We start from the raw sequence: 16,349 nt of genomic DNA, 5'->3' as shown, positions 1-16,349 counted from the left end.
ATCAGGCATAACCAACAAAGATTGCAAGGAATTCCACAATAGAATATACAAACCGTTGGATTGCAGAGGTTCGCATTTTCCAGAACAATCCATTCCCCATTTTCTATGGCCTTGATCAGCAATCCAGTTACCCATTCAAACTTGACAGAGTGTCTCCTTTTCTGACAATCGTGTTCTAACTTTCTAATTATGTTCAAAGTGTTGTCCAGGTCATTCTGAGACCAAGATAGAGGCAATGCTTGTTTGTCAATATCCTTTAGTTGTTCAATTATTTCAACTAACTGCAGTATGGAATCTCTCATCCTTGGATTGTGGATGAAGGTTGCCGAACTATTTGCATTTGATAAGAAGGCAAGCCATCGACCAGTAAGATCGTTCCTCTGAATGAACGCATCTGGGGAAGACTCCAACTGCAAGCTGCAGTACTCATTCATATATCTTTCAACTTGAGCAATAGCAAGATGATAGTGACGGGACGCATTATGTTGCTCAAAGCATCCAAGTAGCTCAGAAATATCAGTTGTGGATGAAAGATTTAATTCATTTAGTACATTTCCAGTCAACTCAGCAAGCAATCTTACCATCGATGTCTTGCCCGAAGATGGTGGACCAACTAGTATGCATAACCACTGATGCTTTACACACTGTGCCATAGCTTCCAAGCAGTTACGTAAACCAGGCAAATCCATAATGTTGTTATTGGATAACCGAGATGACTGATACAAATTCCTCTCGATGGATACATCTCCGACAATCACAGAGTCTGGAGTGAGCTTAACTCTAGGGTTTGGATTAACATATGGCTTCAACCCAAAAATTTGTTCATATAACTTCATAACTTCCACCCTATCACCAGGCGTCCGCATTCGTTGCAGATAAATGGGACTCAAGAAACAGTCAGATTTTGAGTTTTCAGATGCATCTGAAAGATACTATGAAAAGTTAGAAGCAATTCAAGCAACCAATAGACCAGCACAGAAAAAACAAGCAGTCACCTTCTATAATTTGGCAAGAACGTATCACGTCACGGAGATTAAATTCCCATGGGGAACCATCTTGACCGAATTTGTTATACAACATAGTCTCCTGATGTAATCTTTTATTGAATGCAACCAACTTCAATAAAAGAGATCTTTCAACTGATGGAAAGAGCGAGCTACATATGGAAAGATAATCTTCATCTACTAGCTCATCAACATATACCTGAATCAATAGGGAATTAGAAGGATATTAACTGCTAAACCCAAACCTCAAACCATATAAAACAGAAATGAACTCCGCCTGTTGAATCCCAAAATGTATGGACTATGAAATTCAAATGCTAAATTAAAAGTCCAGTGTCGAAGGAGCATACCTTAGTGAACCTGTTGAGGAAGGACTTAGGAAGGCCTTTCCGCCCACCTCCTTGATATGAAGGATTTTGACATGCAAAAACTCTGAAAGATGTTGGGCACTTGAAAGAACGGCCCAGCTCAGGAATGAAAACTTCAGCACGGTGGTCCAAAATAGCATTCAAACCCTAATTTTTTCAGTTAAAGCATCAATTCCATGCACCCAACAAGAAATCATTAACAGATTACAAAAAGATACTTTCAAATGAAAGACAAACCATCTTGCCACATTTTGCCTTTCTTAGTTGAAATTTAATCATTAGATAATAACACTCAAGCAACTACAATCATCTGAGAGAACTAATTCTTTCAGAGAGGTCCTCTGAGAAAGAGTGCCATGAGGCATAGACAAATCCATGAAGAAAAAGGAGAACAATAGTTTTGTCATAGACAGAGCGAGGTCTTAAGGGGAACAAGTCAAAGGAAGGTCATGGGACCACGAGTGATCCCCCCCAAAAAGAAACAAAGAACAATAGTTTAACAGTGGAAAGAGGAAGGTCCTAGAAAAACAAGTCAAAAGAAGACATCAAGTACAAGGGGGATGAAGTTGCTGACAGTACAAATTCATACCTCCAATACAGATTGTGGGGCTAGATTAAGTTCGTCGAGCAGAACCCACGATCCCTTCTTAAGAGCCTGACATTGCAGTACAGCAATTTCAATAAAGGAAACAAAAGCAATTAAACATGAAGAAAGTGCAGGTTGCCCCACCTGAAGGAGGATACCATCAGACCAGGCGAACTGTATCCCTTCATCACTTTCAATCGGCAAATCTGACCCCAACAAATCCATGATGTCTGTCTGCAGCAAGAAAATCCAGTTAAAAGGTCCAATGCCAAAGTGCTTAGGTGGAAAGGAAAAAACCTCAACCAAGGGAAAATGATGCACATATTTAGAACTAACAAGGACTACTTACCTGCTCAGATAAGTTGATCCTTACAACTGTATGCCCAGAGAATCTGCCGAGTGCAACAATTAAACTTGTTTTCCCAACACCAGGACTTCCTTCCAACAAAACTAGTGAGCACAAAAACCTCACGTTTTAGAGCGCTTGATACACAATCATATTAAGCCTTAAGGTCTGTTAGGTGAATGCATATGCATACTGAGTTATTTGACATGATCACAAAAGCACAAATGTTATATCATGCCCAATATAAGTTAGTTCAGAAAGAGAAATACCAGGCTTGTTAAGCTGCATAGCACGCAGTACCCTCAAGGTATTCCGGCGTGTGGTAGGGGCCAGAAACTCAAATCCCTCAGCACCAACACAGTCAGTACCTGAACAAGATGACAAGGATCTTCAGCAGTCAGATTCGTTACACCATAAAAATGCAATACGGTAAACACATCCAATTTGCAGTTCATGAAAGAAACAAAGTAATAGGTAATACCAAACAACACAACCAACAGACTCCACAACAATATTGGTCGCTCGGGGTCAAGTTTCAGTCATCTTTTTCATTGCCAACATAGTTCCCACAGTTTTATCTTGCGCTGCTAAGAATATTTATAGGATAATATAGTACCATAAAAATAAAGGTACTGAACAATATCAGTAGCAATAGACCAATTTCACTTGGTCACCACATCAAAGCACAGGAGGCCAGCTCTGACTTGATAGCTACACCACAACAGAAACATGCTAACACTTCAATCCCCAGGATGTGAAGACCAATTGCCCAGCACAGTGGAAATAATGGCCTATATCCAGAAACTTTCTCGCATTTTGTTCTGATGCTTCCCAGTCAGCGATGCATAGAGAAAAGACCCATAAGTTGCCATCATTTTCATCACAAATTTATGGATGCAAAAGCTTATTATTTCCTAAAACTTCTTGAAGAACCAAGATTAACCTCCGGACTCAATCAGTAGAACTTGCCCAGCCACAATTAAAATTACACCACACAAGCATAAAATCCAGTGATCCACCCCGCACTGGCTTTCTCTCTTTTAAAGATAAGCATTTTGCTTTATTAATAGATGTAATAGACATGGCAAATTCATATTTCCAGAAATCCATTAAATTCACAACTAGCTTAACTTATAAGATCTAACATAAAAGAACACCAAAAATATAGACAAATATCCAGCTAGTTTACCTTTCTCGATATAGAATGGATGGATTCCAAAGAGACTGTCACAATCCATGTTATCAGCATGACTTACAACTGATGAACTTCCAGGATTAGCCCAACCATAAGACTCCAGCCCATCAAGACTTAAGGGATCAAAATTTGGCTTGCACTCCTGTATTAGCACGTAAATATTTTATTCAGTTACTAAAATCAATCACTCCAGTTAAAATCTAACATTTTCTAATCGACGAATTTGAGAAATGGAATAGGAAACACCAACAACAAATAGCTTATATCTTGCTTCCTTCTAAGAGTAGACTCCAGAGTAACATGGACTTGCAAAGAGTAGATCTAAAAGAACAATGTCTGAGCTTCAATGAACAGCAAGACTTTCTTTAAGACTCAACCCACAATACTCGATCTCTCTCAAGAAGATGCTCAAGAGGTGTATTTCGGTACATATAGAGGCAAAGAAACAAAAAGCAACTCACAAACATACCTCTACTATTGAACTCCTAATACAGATGTCACTAAAAGGCATAAGACCAAAGAACAATGTAAGCAAGAGTTTGTAAAAGACTCAACCCCTCAATACTCGATTTCTCTCTAGAAGATGCTCAAGATGTATATTTCGGTACATATAAAGGCGAAGAAGCAAAAAGCAACCCACAAACAAACTTCTACTATTGAACTCCTAACAAAGGCATCACTAAAAGGCATAGGACGCAAGAAGAATAACACAAACAAGCCTACTGGAGAGGTTTCTTCTTAATTGGATTGCCAAGGCATCAGGAGACGACATATCAATTAAGATAACTTTTCACTTACATCTAATTCTTTATACCAAAAAGAGGAAGAGAATCTTTTGTCAGATAGAAGACGTTACCTTGAGTTTCTCCAGAAGGAAAGAAAGGCATTTTTTCCTCAACTCTGCAGCTTCACCTTTTGCTATATTTGTACCTGAAGAAGAGAGAATTGCGGATTATGAAGACAGCGACGCCCAAGTGATCATGCAAGTAATAAGAAGGTATTCTATGTTGAATAGATTTACAAGTAAAGCCAACTCAGAACTGATAAAAGTATTACAAAATCAAAGACATGAATTCTTCAGCTAACAACATTATTGCATCCAAGGTCATTCGCTGCTTGGGCCAGTCTTTCCAACTCTAGAATTAATACCACATATCGGAGGGGCCCCATCTTGACCTGCGGCTAGCATATCAAGGTCCATGCACATCCACCCCACTGTACCCAAATACACACATCCAGAATATCCTAAAATTTGTCATTGCTTACTTAATGCCGTTAGCATAGCTTCTAACCAAATATATATTGGGAAACACCCCCATTCTTGGTAGGGATTGGTTTCAAAGGACCGGAAATATCTGGTAGATATAGTAAAGAAGAAACTTTATAAATTCAGTACTGCATGAACATGTTTCCAGAAACTTCAGCAACACGAAAACACAAACGTGCCATTATCCAGTCATCAAAAGTGCACGTGCAATGCCTTTCTTGCTCATGTGCAGAAATCCAGTAAGTAGCACCCACAAAAGTGCCAGGAGAATTTACCAACCAAACCAGAAACTACACAAAAAGATAGTACTCAGGGAGCCAATAACAGTCTTGCTACTAAGATGCCAATTGTTATCAGGATGTGAGAGCAGAATCATGGAATTCAAGAAATAATATCAAAGACATTAAAATAAGCCTAATGGTGAACACAAACTCTATCCCTTGCTATAAATGATTGATCATACTTCCTATGTGATACTTCTATTTTCTTTTGACCTTACTCTCCTGAAGCAGCTAAAGTTTCCTGGTCACATATCCTTTAATAACAAGGTGTAACAAAAGTATATTGTTGAAACAAACGTACAACTGCTACATCAAAACAAATAGGGTTCTCTTAAATGTACTGATGAGATGATGATCAACAACAAGATATACTCGTTTCATTGATTCATGGACAAATAACATAAGTTGTAAACAACTAAGAAAACATACCCAGACTAATTCCGTCCAGCAAAACAAGGAATGCACCATGTATAAATGCAGATTCAGCTGGTAAACTTCTCTCCGCCACATTGATAAAAGATACCCAAGACAAGAGATCCCTCACAGTTAGTATTCTTCCTGTCTGTAAAAGGTTGAACCACTGCGAACAAGAGATTTATCACTATAAGCAACCACAAGGAATTAATTTTTCACACTTAAATGCATTTGACAACTTAGAATCAGAACAGCACTTATAAAATTGAAGATTACAAGATAATAAGAGCACAGGATGTTCGGCAGGATAATTATAATTATGAGGTTGCTAGTTGAAAAACTGACCCCACTTTTCTCAGCTTGTGCTTCGTTGAAGTGCTTGTGTTTTGGATGCAGAAATGAAATTTAACTGGCTAAAGTGAAGAAGTATACAATGAGGAATGTTCAACATACAACATTTAGTGGTGTGCTTCACAGCATTATCATTTGAAATAAAACTATAACAAACAAACTCTCCTTCAACACATGCGCCAGAAAAGAACCCAAGCTTCTCGTAGTGTTTTTAGATGATACTGATAAACAAAAGTAAACAAAAAATTGAATTTCATGTATGATATTGGTGTATATTGCAACATTCTCTAAATCTTTAATTAATTTACAATGATCAATAATCGAACAAGTAAAATCTGGCAACGACGAAGAACAAACTAAAACAACATACCTCCCAAAAGTTTAGCATGGCATCCACAATGTGAGCAAGTTTTGGGTTAAAAATTCTGCATCAATTGAGTGGAGAAACTATAAGAATAACTAACAGGATTTATTACCTTCATAAAATACAATATTTAGTAAGATAAACTCACCTCTCAAGAGCAATACTTTTAAGCTCCTCTATATCACTAACGGAAGGAACCCATATCTCCGTAAACCGATTGCGAAGAGCAGGTGATAGTTCTTTCTTACCATAATCTCCACCAGGGTTCATTGTGGCTAGGAGGAAAAAATTCGGGTGTGCAGTTACGTTCTCAAGTTGAGAACCTCCTTTCTCAGCCAAGGACTGCAAACATTGAGCAAAAATACCATACAAAATAAATACAAAAAAGGAGAAAAAGATGTTAATGTTTATTAGCCCAAAAAAATCAGCACCAAACACAGGGTCACTCAAAAGTCTTATAATGAGTAAAATACACTCCACCATTAGCACTTAAATATATATGTTTTATATTTTTATTGAAGATGTTTGAAGGTGGTTAAGTGAAGGGAAAATAGTCAGGAATCTACGTTAATATTATGCCCTTGTTTCTCTTTAACAAATTTGAATTTTAAGTTAATATAGTAATTGATATGCTGTGCACTAACCCACTTAAAATTACCCATTTGTTTCAGAAACAAGGCGATTTACACCATTCACTTCCATGTTTATTTCCCTCCCATTTTCCACAGAATCTAATGAAGTACAAAGTATGCAGCACCTAATCGACTAAAGGCCTAATCTTAAGAACAAGTCCACAGCAAATCACCACTAGTCTAGTTCACAAAAGTAGTATGCAGTTCAGCCACTAGAAAACCCTGTTCCTGCGTTTGCTCTATGAACTAGAAAATAGGAGTTGAGACCCAACTAAATGCAAGGGAAAATGTGATTTCCTCAGCTGAAGAACTAAAGAGGACAAGTGCCTGTTACGGATACTCTGGGACATCTTCTGAAATGGAAAGGAAACTACTTAAAACACTGAATCATAGTTTCAGATGCATCCAAAGTAGAGAATATAGAAATTTCAGTGGTGTGAACAATTCACCACGTATAACCATATCACAAACAGAGACAATTAACCGAGCACGCCAACAAGTTGTCTACTTCCTCAAATGACAATGTCCAGTTTGACTGAAATCCTTCAAATACTTAAGAAATAAAGACAAATGGTAAAGAGGAACACTTATGGCAAGGAGCAATTTACAAGATATCACTCACCAGTTTCCTTTCCGGTTCCAAAACACTGTTTAATCTTTCAAGAACACTATCATCAGCTAAAGATATCTCATCAGCAAGAAACAGATCACCACTCTTCATTGCTTCAACAAGGGGACCATCTTGCCACGTAAAAATGGTCTTCCACTTCCTATAAAGCTGGCACAGATCTAGATATAATTTTTCTACATAACCAAGTTCATTTTCAGTGACTTCAGGATGAGACACAGAATGCTCCCTGTAACTCTTGATGATTAGAGATAGCATATTAAGAGTAGGAGAGGCCTGGTTGATGTCCATAGAGATTTCCTGCAGAATAGAAGAAATCAATCACCATAAAAGCAAATATAATGAACAACTGAGAAAATGCAATGGAAGAAAACTAAACAAAGTGATCAACATACGACATCTCCACGGAAGTGGATAAAAGCCTTTGAGTGGACCAACTTGTCACAGAGACTTTGAAAGTCCATACTAATTCTTGATCTCTCGCGCATGGGGTAAAAGCCCTGTTCAAGTTGTAAATGTCAAGGAAAGCACAAGGCGGCTGAGAATGGAGAAAGAAAAGGCAAGCGAGAAAGACAAGGACAAACCCCAAGAAAATCAGAAGTTTCCGTGTACTGATGGCAATTCAATACATGTAACTTTGAACCCAGCATGATACTAAGCAATTGACAAGCTGTTGTTTTCCCTCCACCAGTCTCACCGACAAGGAGGACAGGCTCACGCATCTTATAACACCGCTCAACCAGAAAGTACACCCTCAACAGACTTTTTGTCCAAATAATTCTGAGAAAAGAAAAACAGAAAATTAAGGTAGCAAACTCGAGTACCAATAAAAGAGAGCTGCGGCAACAAGAGATACTTACTTCCCAATATTTTCAGAATGTTCGGAGTAGTTACTGATCTCCAAAGCACTATCTCCACCTTTTCCATCCTGGACGGAAAAAGATCATACATCTTTACTTCCCACATCATGTAATAACTCAGGTCAAAAATAGCTCGCCATCAGTCTGTCTCTTCTGATGCCAAAGTTACTCTCATTTACTAAAAGACATGAATAAATATAAAGGGAAACCTTCTAATCCTTTTTCCTCATTGGAATTTAACTGGCTACCACATCATGAAAACATATATAAATGGATAATAATGCTGGCAGTTGGGACTAAAAACAAACAGTACCTGCTTGTACAAGTCCTTATCAGAAAATCTTATCCTTAGCTGCTTCTCCAAAACTTCTTTAACAACTCTTTTCTCGGTATCATCACGCAGCCTTTCAGCCAATAAATAGAAACCATCATAAGCTAGATCCTCATAGGAGTTACCAAACGTCCTGAAACGATCTGCCCATCGGAACAAGTCACGTGGTGTTATGAATCCATGTTTTCCAGCAAAAACCTTACTACTCTGCCTGTGCAATTGCAACTCTTTCATGATACCCACCATTTTTTTTGCATAACTTCCAGGAACTTTGCACCTCTTCTCCAAAATAGTGCTCAATTCCTCTTGTGGAATTTCATCAACATGAATCTCCACGAAACGGTTGCGAAATGCTCGAGAGAGCATTTTGCGGCCCCCATAAACAACAGGTGGATTTTGAGTTGCAAACAACATAAAATCTGGATGAGCACGAATAGTTTCCTGCAGTTCGGGGACAAAAAGTTCCCTATTGTCATCAAGCAACCTGTTCAATGCTTCAAGTACATCAGAGGGAGCTAAGTTGAGTTCATCAAGAACAATCCAATGACCTTTACGAACAGCTTTCACAAGTGCACCCTCATGGAAAACAAGCTTTCCACTTGCATCAGTGATATAAGAACCGAGATACTCCTGGAGATCAGTGTGTTCATGATTATTGATTCTTACAAATTCATGACCAGTTATTGAAGCAAGAAACCAAACAAGGCTAGTCTTCCCACTAGATGTTGGTCCCTGCAGCAACACTGGATATCGTCCAATAAAAATTGCCCGTGCAAGATTCTTCAAATGCTCCTTGACACTCTTTGTTAGCACATAGCTCTCCAACATATTATCAGTTTTGGAGTGTGATTTAACCATCAAGTATGAATCAAAACGGAGTGGTGCAGGTATGACTCCACCCAACAGCTGTTCGGAAATTAAGCTGTTCATTAATTTTGCACTAGCATCATCTAATAAATTCAGAAAGAACATACTAAACCCATCATAAACAGATTTTTCAAGTCCAAAATGTTTCTCGGCCTTCCTTAAGTATTCCAATGCCCGGTACAGAGAACGTAAGCTGTAATGAGGCTTCTGGTTTGCCCCATCTTGCAGCCTTTCTTCAGATTCCTTTGCTGCCTTGTAGAATTGCACAATTTTATGTATTAGTTTCATATATGAAGGATCATCATCTATGAATTGATTAATAAACAAAACCAAGTCTTCATCATCCAACACATCATCAACAAAGTATTCCGTGAATCTACCCCTTAAAGAGATCGGCAAGTCTCTTTTGCCAGCATCAGTCGCGGGGTTCATGCAAGCAAACAGGCGAAAGTTGGGATTCCGGCAAACATAATCTATATCGCCCCTCTCAGCCAAGCATAGTGACCCTTTCTCATCTTCAAGGACCCCAATAACTCGCTGCAAGATCTCTGGAGGAGCCAAATTCACTTCATCAAGCAATATCCATTCACCATTTCTGAGGGCAGTAATAAAAGCTCCTTCTACAAACGAAAATACCATTCCATCCGATGCACTAACTTGTGCATGAGCTCTTTCAAGTTTATTTGAAAATTTTTCCCAGGCCTTCAGTAGATCCTCGGTTAAAGGTCTCTTTCGCTTCTTACCAGAGCTGGATTTTCCTATTTCAACTATCTTCCGTATGCCTTTCTGAAATCCACTTAATAACATTTTCCAGTTCTTATCAGTTAAAAATTTCCTTAAATGAGTAAGAAAGCCTTCATTGTCCTAAACAGAAAATACAAGAATGTAAGCAATCATCTACAAGGAGGATTGGACAAGTACAGATACTTGGGTAAATGTTACCTTTGATGAAAATGTATTAGTGAAAAGATTCTCAAACTCCTGATAAAGTGGAATACAAAGAAACCGTGCATCGACAGGTTTGAATCCACCTAACAGGTCTGCAACATCACTTTGCTGACTTAAGTTCTGGAACACAGAGGACAATGAGCAATTGTCACTATAAACAGTCATCCAACAATTTTCCGTAATCATTAACAGGAACATACCAAAACTGTAAGTCTCTGGCCAAGCCTTGTGGCAAGAGTCTGTACAAGAGTAGTCTTCCCAGTACCCGTTTCACCAACCAATAGTACAGGCTCATTAAACTTAACAGAGCAGGCAATCCTCTCAAGAGCATGTACGGAACCACGGAGCTCTACAAACGGCTTCCTATTACGATTTAGCTGTGACAAACAGATTGTCAAAGTCAATGCATATAGATGCTCAAAGAAAACAAGCCAGAAAACAGAGTACATCAAATGCATTCACTCACAACCATTTCAGCACGTTGAAGGCTAGCCCGTCCAACTTGAAACTCAGATTTTAATTCCTGAACACACTCTCAAAAATTGTAAGAAACACGCAGATGAGCACATTCACAATAACTGCATGTATCATCACATTACAAATAGCAATACCTGAATAATGGGCTTGTTTACAGGATATAAAGTCTCAGCAGCTGAAACAGACCACAACTTAGCAACCTCTCTCATGATAGCCAACCGATTCTCAGCTGAAGTAGAGAAGGATGCAAAAATATCTATGGCCTGTAGACCAAAACCCAAAGTTACATTCAAACACTTCAGTTAAACCATGTCTCTACATGAGAAATGTAGAAAATCACAGCAGTTGTCCCACCTCTTTACAGATACTGTCACACAAATAAGCAGGGAGCCCATCCCGTCCAAAGCTAAAGCCCAAACTTGCAACTCGCTTGCACAACTTAAGAAGGTCTCTTTCGTTGCAGGGAAATGGTTTAGTTAATAACTTGCCGCAAAAAACATTTAAGGACTACTTACATACACTAAAGTATACCTCAGTGTGAATCTGTCATGATAACTTGAAGAAGCAGCAAATCCCAATTGGGATCTTGTAAGCAGGTTCACCCTTTCAAAATTCTCTGTAGAAGATGCCAGAAAAGAAATAATAAATAATGCTTCTCATAAGAAGCCTAAGGTATTCATTAATCTGTAAAACTCAGGAAACCTATGAGTTTCTGTGCAAGAGATTCCAACTCCGGATACCACTCCAGCACAATATTTAGCAAGTCCTGATTACTGGGTGGGCCTATCATTATCTTCCGCCAAACAGCACCAAGAGAATTCCTACCTGTTACCATGAGAACAAAGAGAAAAGCAAAGGGTATCATCTCGTCACAAGAAAAACAACATAATAGTTAGACTACCATGCACTCTTTCACAACCTTGGTTCAGAACACTACTCCTAGAGTCATAGTTTTATAAAGAGAAAAACAAATTTGAAAGCTTCAGAGGAACAATTATAAGGCGTAGAATAGAAGTTATCATATCATATGCAGCGCAGGTATGATTTCTCATGATGAAAGTGGGAAATGTTTATCTACTTCTTAGCTACTTCCCATACAGACTCAGTAGCCCATCATATACAACTGGGACGAACTTTTTTGCCAATCATACACCAGTATAAGTTATGAAAGAATAGTGATAACAGCATAACCAAATGGATCAAACAAAATAAAAAACCAACTGCCAATTCATACAGCAGAAGGTGGTGCTAAAATTTTCTCTTGTTTGAATAGCAATTTCCACCAGCAATGGGAATTGACTTGACTAAAACAATATACAAAATAATGGCAATGAAATAACTGGTTCAGGTTACAAAGCATATGATTAGAAGACCTTTCATCAATAGTGATACAAGAAAATCAAATAATGTGGAATTATAAATCTATCAACTAATGTAAACACCAATAAGAAAGTCAAGCTACAGAGAGATCACAGCAAACCTTCAGTAAAGCGAGACGCGTCTGTATTTGAGCTTGTCACAGTGGAAAATAGCCGAAAACTCTCATTCACTCTGACTGTCTGCATAATACTTCTTTGATCAGCAAAATTAATTCAACACGTCGTTAAGATTACGTCAAGCACAACATAACAGGAGAAAACAAGTCAACAAACTGATGCCTTACACAGAACGTTTTAAAGTACACAAGACTACATAATGATCTTGCATACAAACATACAGATAATGCCTGTCTGTTTCGTCTAGTATGTGGTATTTTTTAACAACAAAGCAAGGCAATATCCTATTCCATTCACGGGATACTCTATTCTGCATCCATGCCAATCCCAAGTTCATCAAAACCTACATCTCTATGACAAAAGATCGCTCCATCATTTTCAAACTCGTACTATATGGAATCGAACATAATAGAAAAAAGACCAAGCAGTCCCTTGAAAAAGCAGTCCTGGATCTAACTGTTTCCATGGCCAGGTATGAGGAACCAGGTAAAGATCACGAGTTAACCAGGCAGCGCATATAGAATCTCATACAAGTATGTTAGGCTTCAGCCAGGTCTATGATCGAGTCATAGACTCATGGTATGCAAGCATTTGAGGTCTAATACGATTTAGGATCTGCTGTATTTTATCAGGAGGATAACACTGGGATGACGTAGACCTTACACCCGCCAATAAGTTTAACTGCTTAAGATGGTTTCTATTAGCATATATAAAACATTCATGATTGCTAAAGAAAAATCACAAACTAGAAAAACATTATAAAAGATTCATTGCTTAATTTAATCTGCAGTCTCTATTTTGATGGAAAATTGAAGAAAAGAAGGCATGGAATATCACTAACACTACTGCATAGCAATGACCAGTCTTGCAGAAAAAGACATGAATAATGAAGGTAAACTTGATCTTAGCATGAAATTTTTCTCTCATCTTTATTGTAAGCTAAAAACTAAGCACTACCTTAGAGGAGGAAAAGACAAAAGGCCCTAACAATGAAGAGACTGCATACTCCAAATTGCAGTTATTTCATTTCTTTGAGCAGTGAGTCCAAATCCCCTCATACATGTTAACCCCCAAAGTGGCTCATTGCACATTGTGTTCTGTTTTTATTTTTTTAAGTTTCTTTATATTTTCTTCTTTGATACGTGCACGGCAACTAGAAGGATGTTACTTAATATATCCAAAAGTACCACTGCAGGGGCAAGGCCTAATAATACATCACAAGAAATCATAAGGTAACCAGGATAAAGCTAACCCACTCGGGAGAAAATAACAAAAAGATATGTACAGAATCCAGTTTATATTATCTTTAAACAAAGGAAAAGAAAACAACTCCCCTCCTTGCTTTTTATCTCATCTTGGCAACCTTCTCAGGCTACTATCTAAAGAAATCACAAAATAAGGATCCATTTTGTCCAAATATTATATTAAATAATCTCATACCTACATTCTAACAACAAAATCTGTCTTCACAAAGTTCTTAAGAATCCACCATGACCTGTAGAGTCATATGCCATACGATCTTCCAAATTAACGATGTCATCCGGAAATGTGTGGACTATGAAAACAATATTATAAAGCATAATTTATGTGGTAACAGACTTCGAAAAACACTTCAACAACCCAGCAGTTGCATTCTCCAGGAATCACAGATAAAACATTAAAATACATACCTCCCCATGGCCAGTTGAAAATGTAACTGCACCTTCTAATAAAGGCAATAAGATTGATAGAATATCAGGTGGTGCTTTATCAATATCCTCGAACACAACCCAAAAACCATTCAGAACTGCCTGCCAATTATTATTGTAATAGACGTTACAACAAGATAGCATGGGACAGTACTTCTAACTGTATGATGTAGACTCCAAACCTGAGTAAGAGAACCAGGTTGCCATCTGAATTCACCGGGTTGCTCCGTACAAACATAACTTCCAAGCAGTGTTTTTCCATCAATCTGCTCGTCCATGTGAATCGCTAGAACTATTTTGTTTGAAGGGAGATGTTCACAATCAGAAAAGATTCCACAAGAAGACCAGTGCAAGAAAAGAACAGAAGACAGCTTCTATAGGATGGAGACATCATGAAATTCACCATGTTTGGAATTACCATCACATGAAGGTACATTTATGTGCAAGTGTTTGTCACCATAACTGTGCCATTCTATATCAGCTTTATCTGTAATATGCATAATCCAGATACAGAAACATAGACAAGTAAATTATTTTCTAAAAAATATTTTGACAAGTAAATACACCGTAAGAGTTGTGTACTCATTCTGATTGAATATTTTACTGCACATCCCTGGCCTTCAAAAATCATTTCAATGTCATCATTTCACTGCATATACAAGCATGCAGCTAACTGTAAGTATGAGATATAGGCTGACAGCTCCAGCTGCAGCCACTTGAACACACTGAAAGACGGAAAATTGAGAGCTGGTTCTGGAACCCTCTTTTTTCTTTGAAGAAAGATGAATAAATCCGTAGAAGTTACAACCGGTAGCACTCACATGGAGAGCCATCATACATTACATGATGTATGGAAGATGACATATTGAAGACCTGCTCAACTGGGCCCTTTACCAATGGCAAGTAAATGCACTTGAAGAAAGTACATTGAGAACTAAACATGCAACAAATACATATGCTTCTTAATTAGTGCAATAGAAGATTTCTGGTAACACCATTTATTGTCCCAGGACGGATGTAAAACTGTTTCACCTTGGTGTTCATCCCTTTGGGTGTGTTTCACACTCCATTTTAATATGTGCATTCAAGAAACAGATATCATTTCTCACCAAGTTACAAGTTATATATCAATGCCACATAAAGGGTTTGAAGACACAATAAAGTTGCCATCAGAAGTAGGCACTTAGTCCAAGTGGAATGGCCTTTGGCATAATATTCAATTCTGACACCTTTTTCATCATGACAATGTCGATGCATTTAACCTTAGTGATTCAAAGCCACTGCACAGCTTAATGTTATAACTAAATGACATACCTCTACTACCATAACTGTGGGCCCACTTGTTAATAACTGCAGTTTTCCCACAGCCAGCAGGACCATAAAGAAGCACAGGCCACCTCTGGCTCACAGCTAAAGAGACCATCTCAAAACATTTTGTCATAGCAGATGTCAAGATAAAGGGAACCCCACGATTCCTGCAGGAGAAGGTCCAGAATGTCAATAATTCTGCATACATTTGGGAGGCACAGAAATTGAACAATTTTCATTACAACAAACACAGGAGATAGACAGGGGAAGAGCAGGTCAACAAAGAATGAGGATAGAATCTGACTCCAAGCATACAAGTTGTACCCTTTGATAACGTTTCCTCAAATTAGGCAGAAACAGCATTGGAATATACAGAAACAACAAATGCTTGAATTCCTATTGCTTCTCATACTAGGTGAACAGACCACCAAAATACACAGCACATTGAAGAAATGACGGTCTATATCAATTGCACAAATCCTACCCTGCAATAGGCGTATCAGTCTGATTTGATGCCACGGTATAATCAACCATTGAAGGGCATGTCGACAAAGAACTAAGCCCGCACTGCTTTAAACAATGACCACTTTTGAGATTGACATTTTCTCCAACCATCACCGCAGACTCCTCTCCAGGGGGCTCAAGGTACCAACCCCCTTTTTCAAAGGATACATCCATACAAAATTCTTGCCAGCTGCAAAATGATAAAAAGAAGACCAAAAAGAACAGTTAATTTCATGATTTCACGGAGGAAGGATCACCAGATAAACCCCAGAAAACATTATTTTTTCACAATGTAGATCTCTTGAGCTTTAGACCAAAAAAATTTACTTTTCATTGGTAAAGTGTCATCTATTTTCTATGCAGTGCCCTCTCATAGAATAACCACTTATGTTGGAATTTTAGACGCAAAAACAAACACCACTAAAATTATTCAT

General features: G+C 38.1%; 1 protein-coding gene across 1 annotated transcript in view; it reads right to left on the bottom strand.

The window, feature by feature from the left end:
* Positions 1 to 16,349, bottom strand: part of LOC105157851 (midasin) — a 38,518-nt gene that overhangs the window by 19,736 nt on the left and 2,433 nt on the right. Inside the window, exons 6-34 of the mRNA XM_020693051.1 lie at positions 15,896 to 16,105; positions 15,418 to 15,578; positions 14,286 to 14,395; positions 14,086 to 14,205; positions 12,400 to 12,478; positions 11,622 to 11,744; positions 11,451 to 11,535; positions 11,274 to 11,370; positions 11,054 to 11,182; positions 10,909 to 10,965; positions 10,643 to 10,819; positions 10,437 to 10,562; positions 8,610 to 10,358; positions 8,297 to 8,364; positions 8,021 to 8,216; positions 7,832 to 7,936; positions 7,431 to 7,736; positions 6,325 to 6,518; positions 6,183 to 6,237; positions 5,477 to 5,627; positions 4,356 to 4,429; positions 3,494 to 3,641; positions 2,574 to 2,672; positions 2,308 to 2,408; positions 2,103 to 2,192; positions 1,962 to 2,027; positions 1,355 to 1,519; positions 996 to 1,203; positions 54 to 922 (exon numbers count right to left, since the gene is read on the bottom strand). Of these exons, the coding sequence (XP_020548710.1) occupies positions 54 to 922; positions 996 to 1,203; positions 1,355 to 1,519; positions 1,962 to 2,027; positions 2,103 to 2,192; positions 2,308 to 2,408; positions 2,574 to 2,672; positions 3,494 to 3,641; positions 4,356 to 4,429; positions 5,477 to 5,627; positions 6,183 to 6,237; positions 6,325 to 6,518; positions 7,431 to 7,736; positions 7,832 to 7,936; positions 8,021 to 8,216; positions 8,297 to 8,364; positions 8,610 to 10,358; positions 10,437 to 10,562; positions 10,643 to 10,819; positions 10,909 to 10,965; positions 11,054 to 11,182; positions 11,274 to 11,370; positions 11,451 to 11,535; positions 11,622 to 11,744; positions 12,400 to 12,478; positions 14,086 to 14,205; positions 14,286 to 14,395; positions 15,418 to 15,578; positions 15,896 to 16,105 (6,118 nt within the window). The remainder of the gene's footprint in view (positions 1 to 53; positions 923 to 995; positions 1,204 to 1,354; positions 1,520 to 1,961; positions 2,028 to 2,102; positions 2,193 to 2,307; positions 2,409 to 2,573; positions 2,673 to 3,493; positions 3,642 to 4,355; positions 4,430 to 5,476; positions 5,628 to 6,182; positions 6,238 to 6,324; positions 6,519 to 7,430; positions 7,737 to 7,831; positions 7,937 to 8,020; positions 8,217 to 8,296; positions 8,365 to 8,609; positions 10,359 to 10,436; positions 10,563 to 10,642; positions 10,820 to 10,908; positions 10,966 to 11,053; positions 11,183 to 11,273; positions 11,371 to 11,450; positions 11,536 to 11,621; positions 11,745 to 12,399; positions 12,479 to 14,085; positions 14,206 to 14,285; positions 14,396 to 15,417; positions 15,579 to 15,895; positions 16,106 to 16,349) is intronic.

The sequence above is a fragment of the Sesamum indicum genome, linkage group LG3 (assembly GCF_000512975.1).
Source record: "Sesamum indicum cultivar Zhongzhi No. 13 linkage group LG3, S_indicum_v1.0, whole genome shotgun sequence".
Classification (NCBI taxonomy): Eukaryota; Viridiplantae; Streptophyta; class Magnoliopsida; order Lamiales; family Pedaliaceae; genus Sesamum; species Sesamum indicum.
This window is presented reverse-complemented; position numbering and strand designations above follow the sequence as displayed.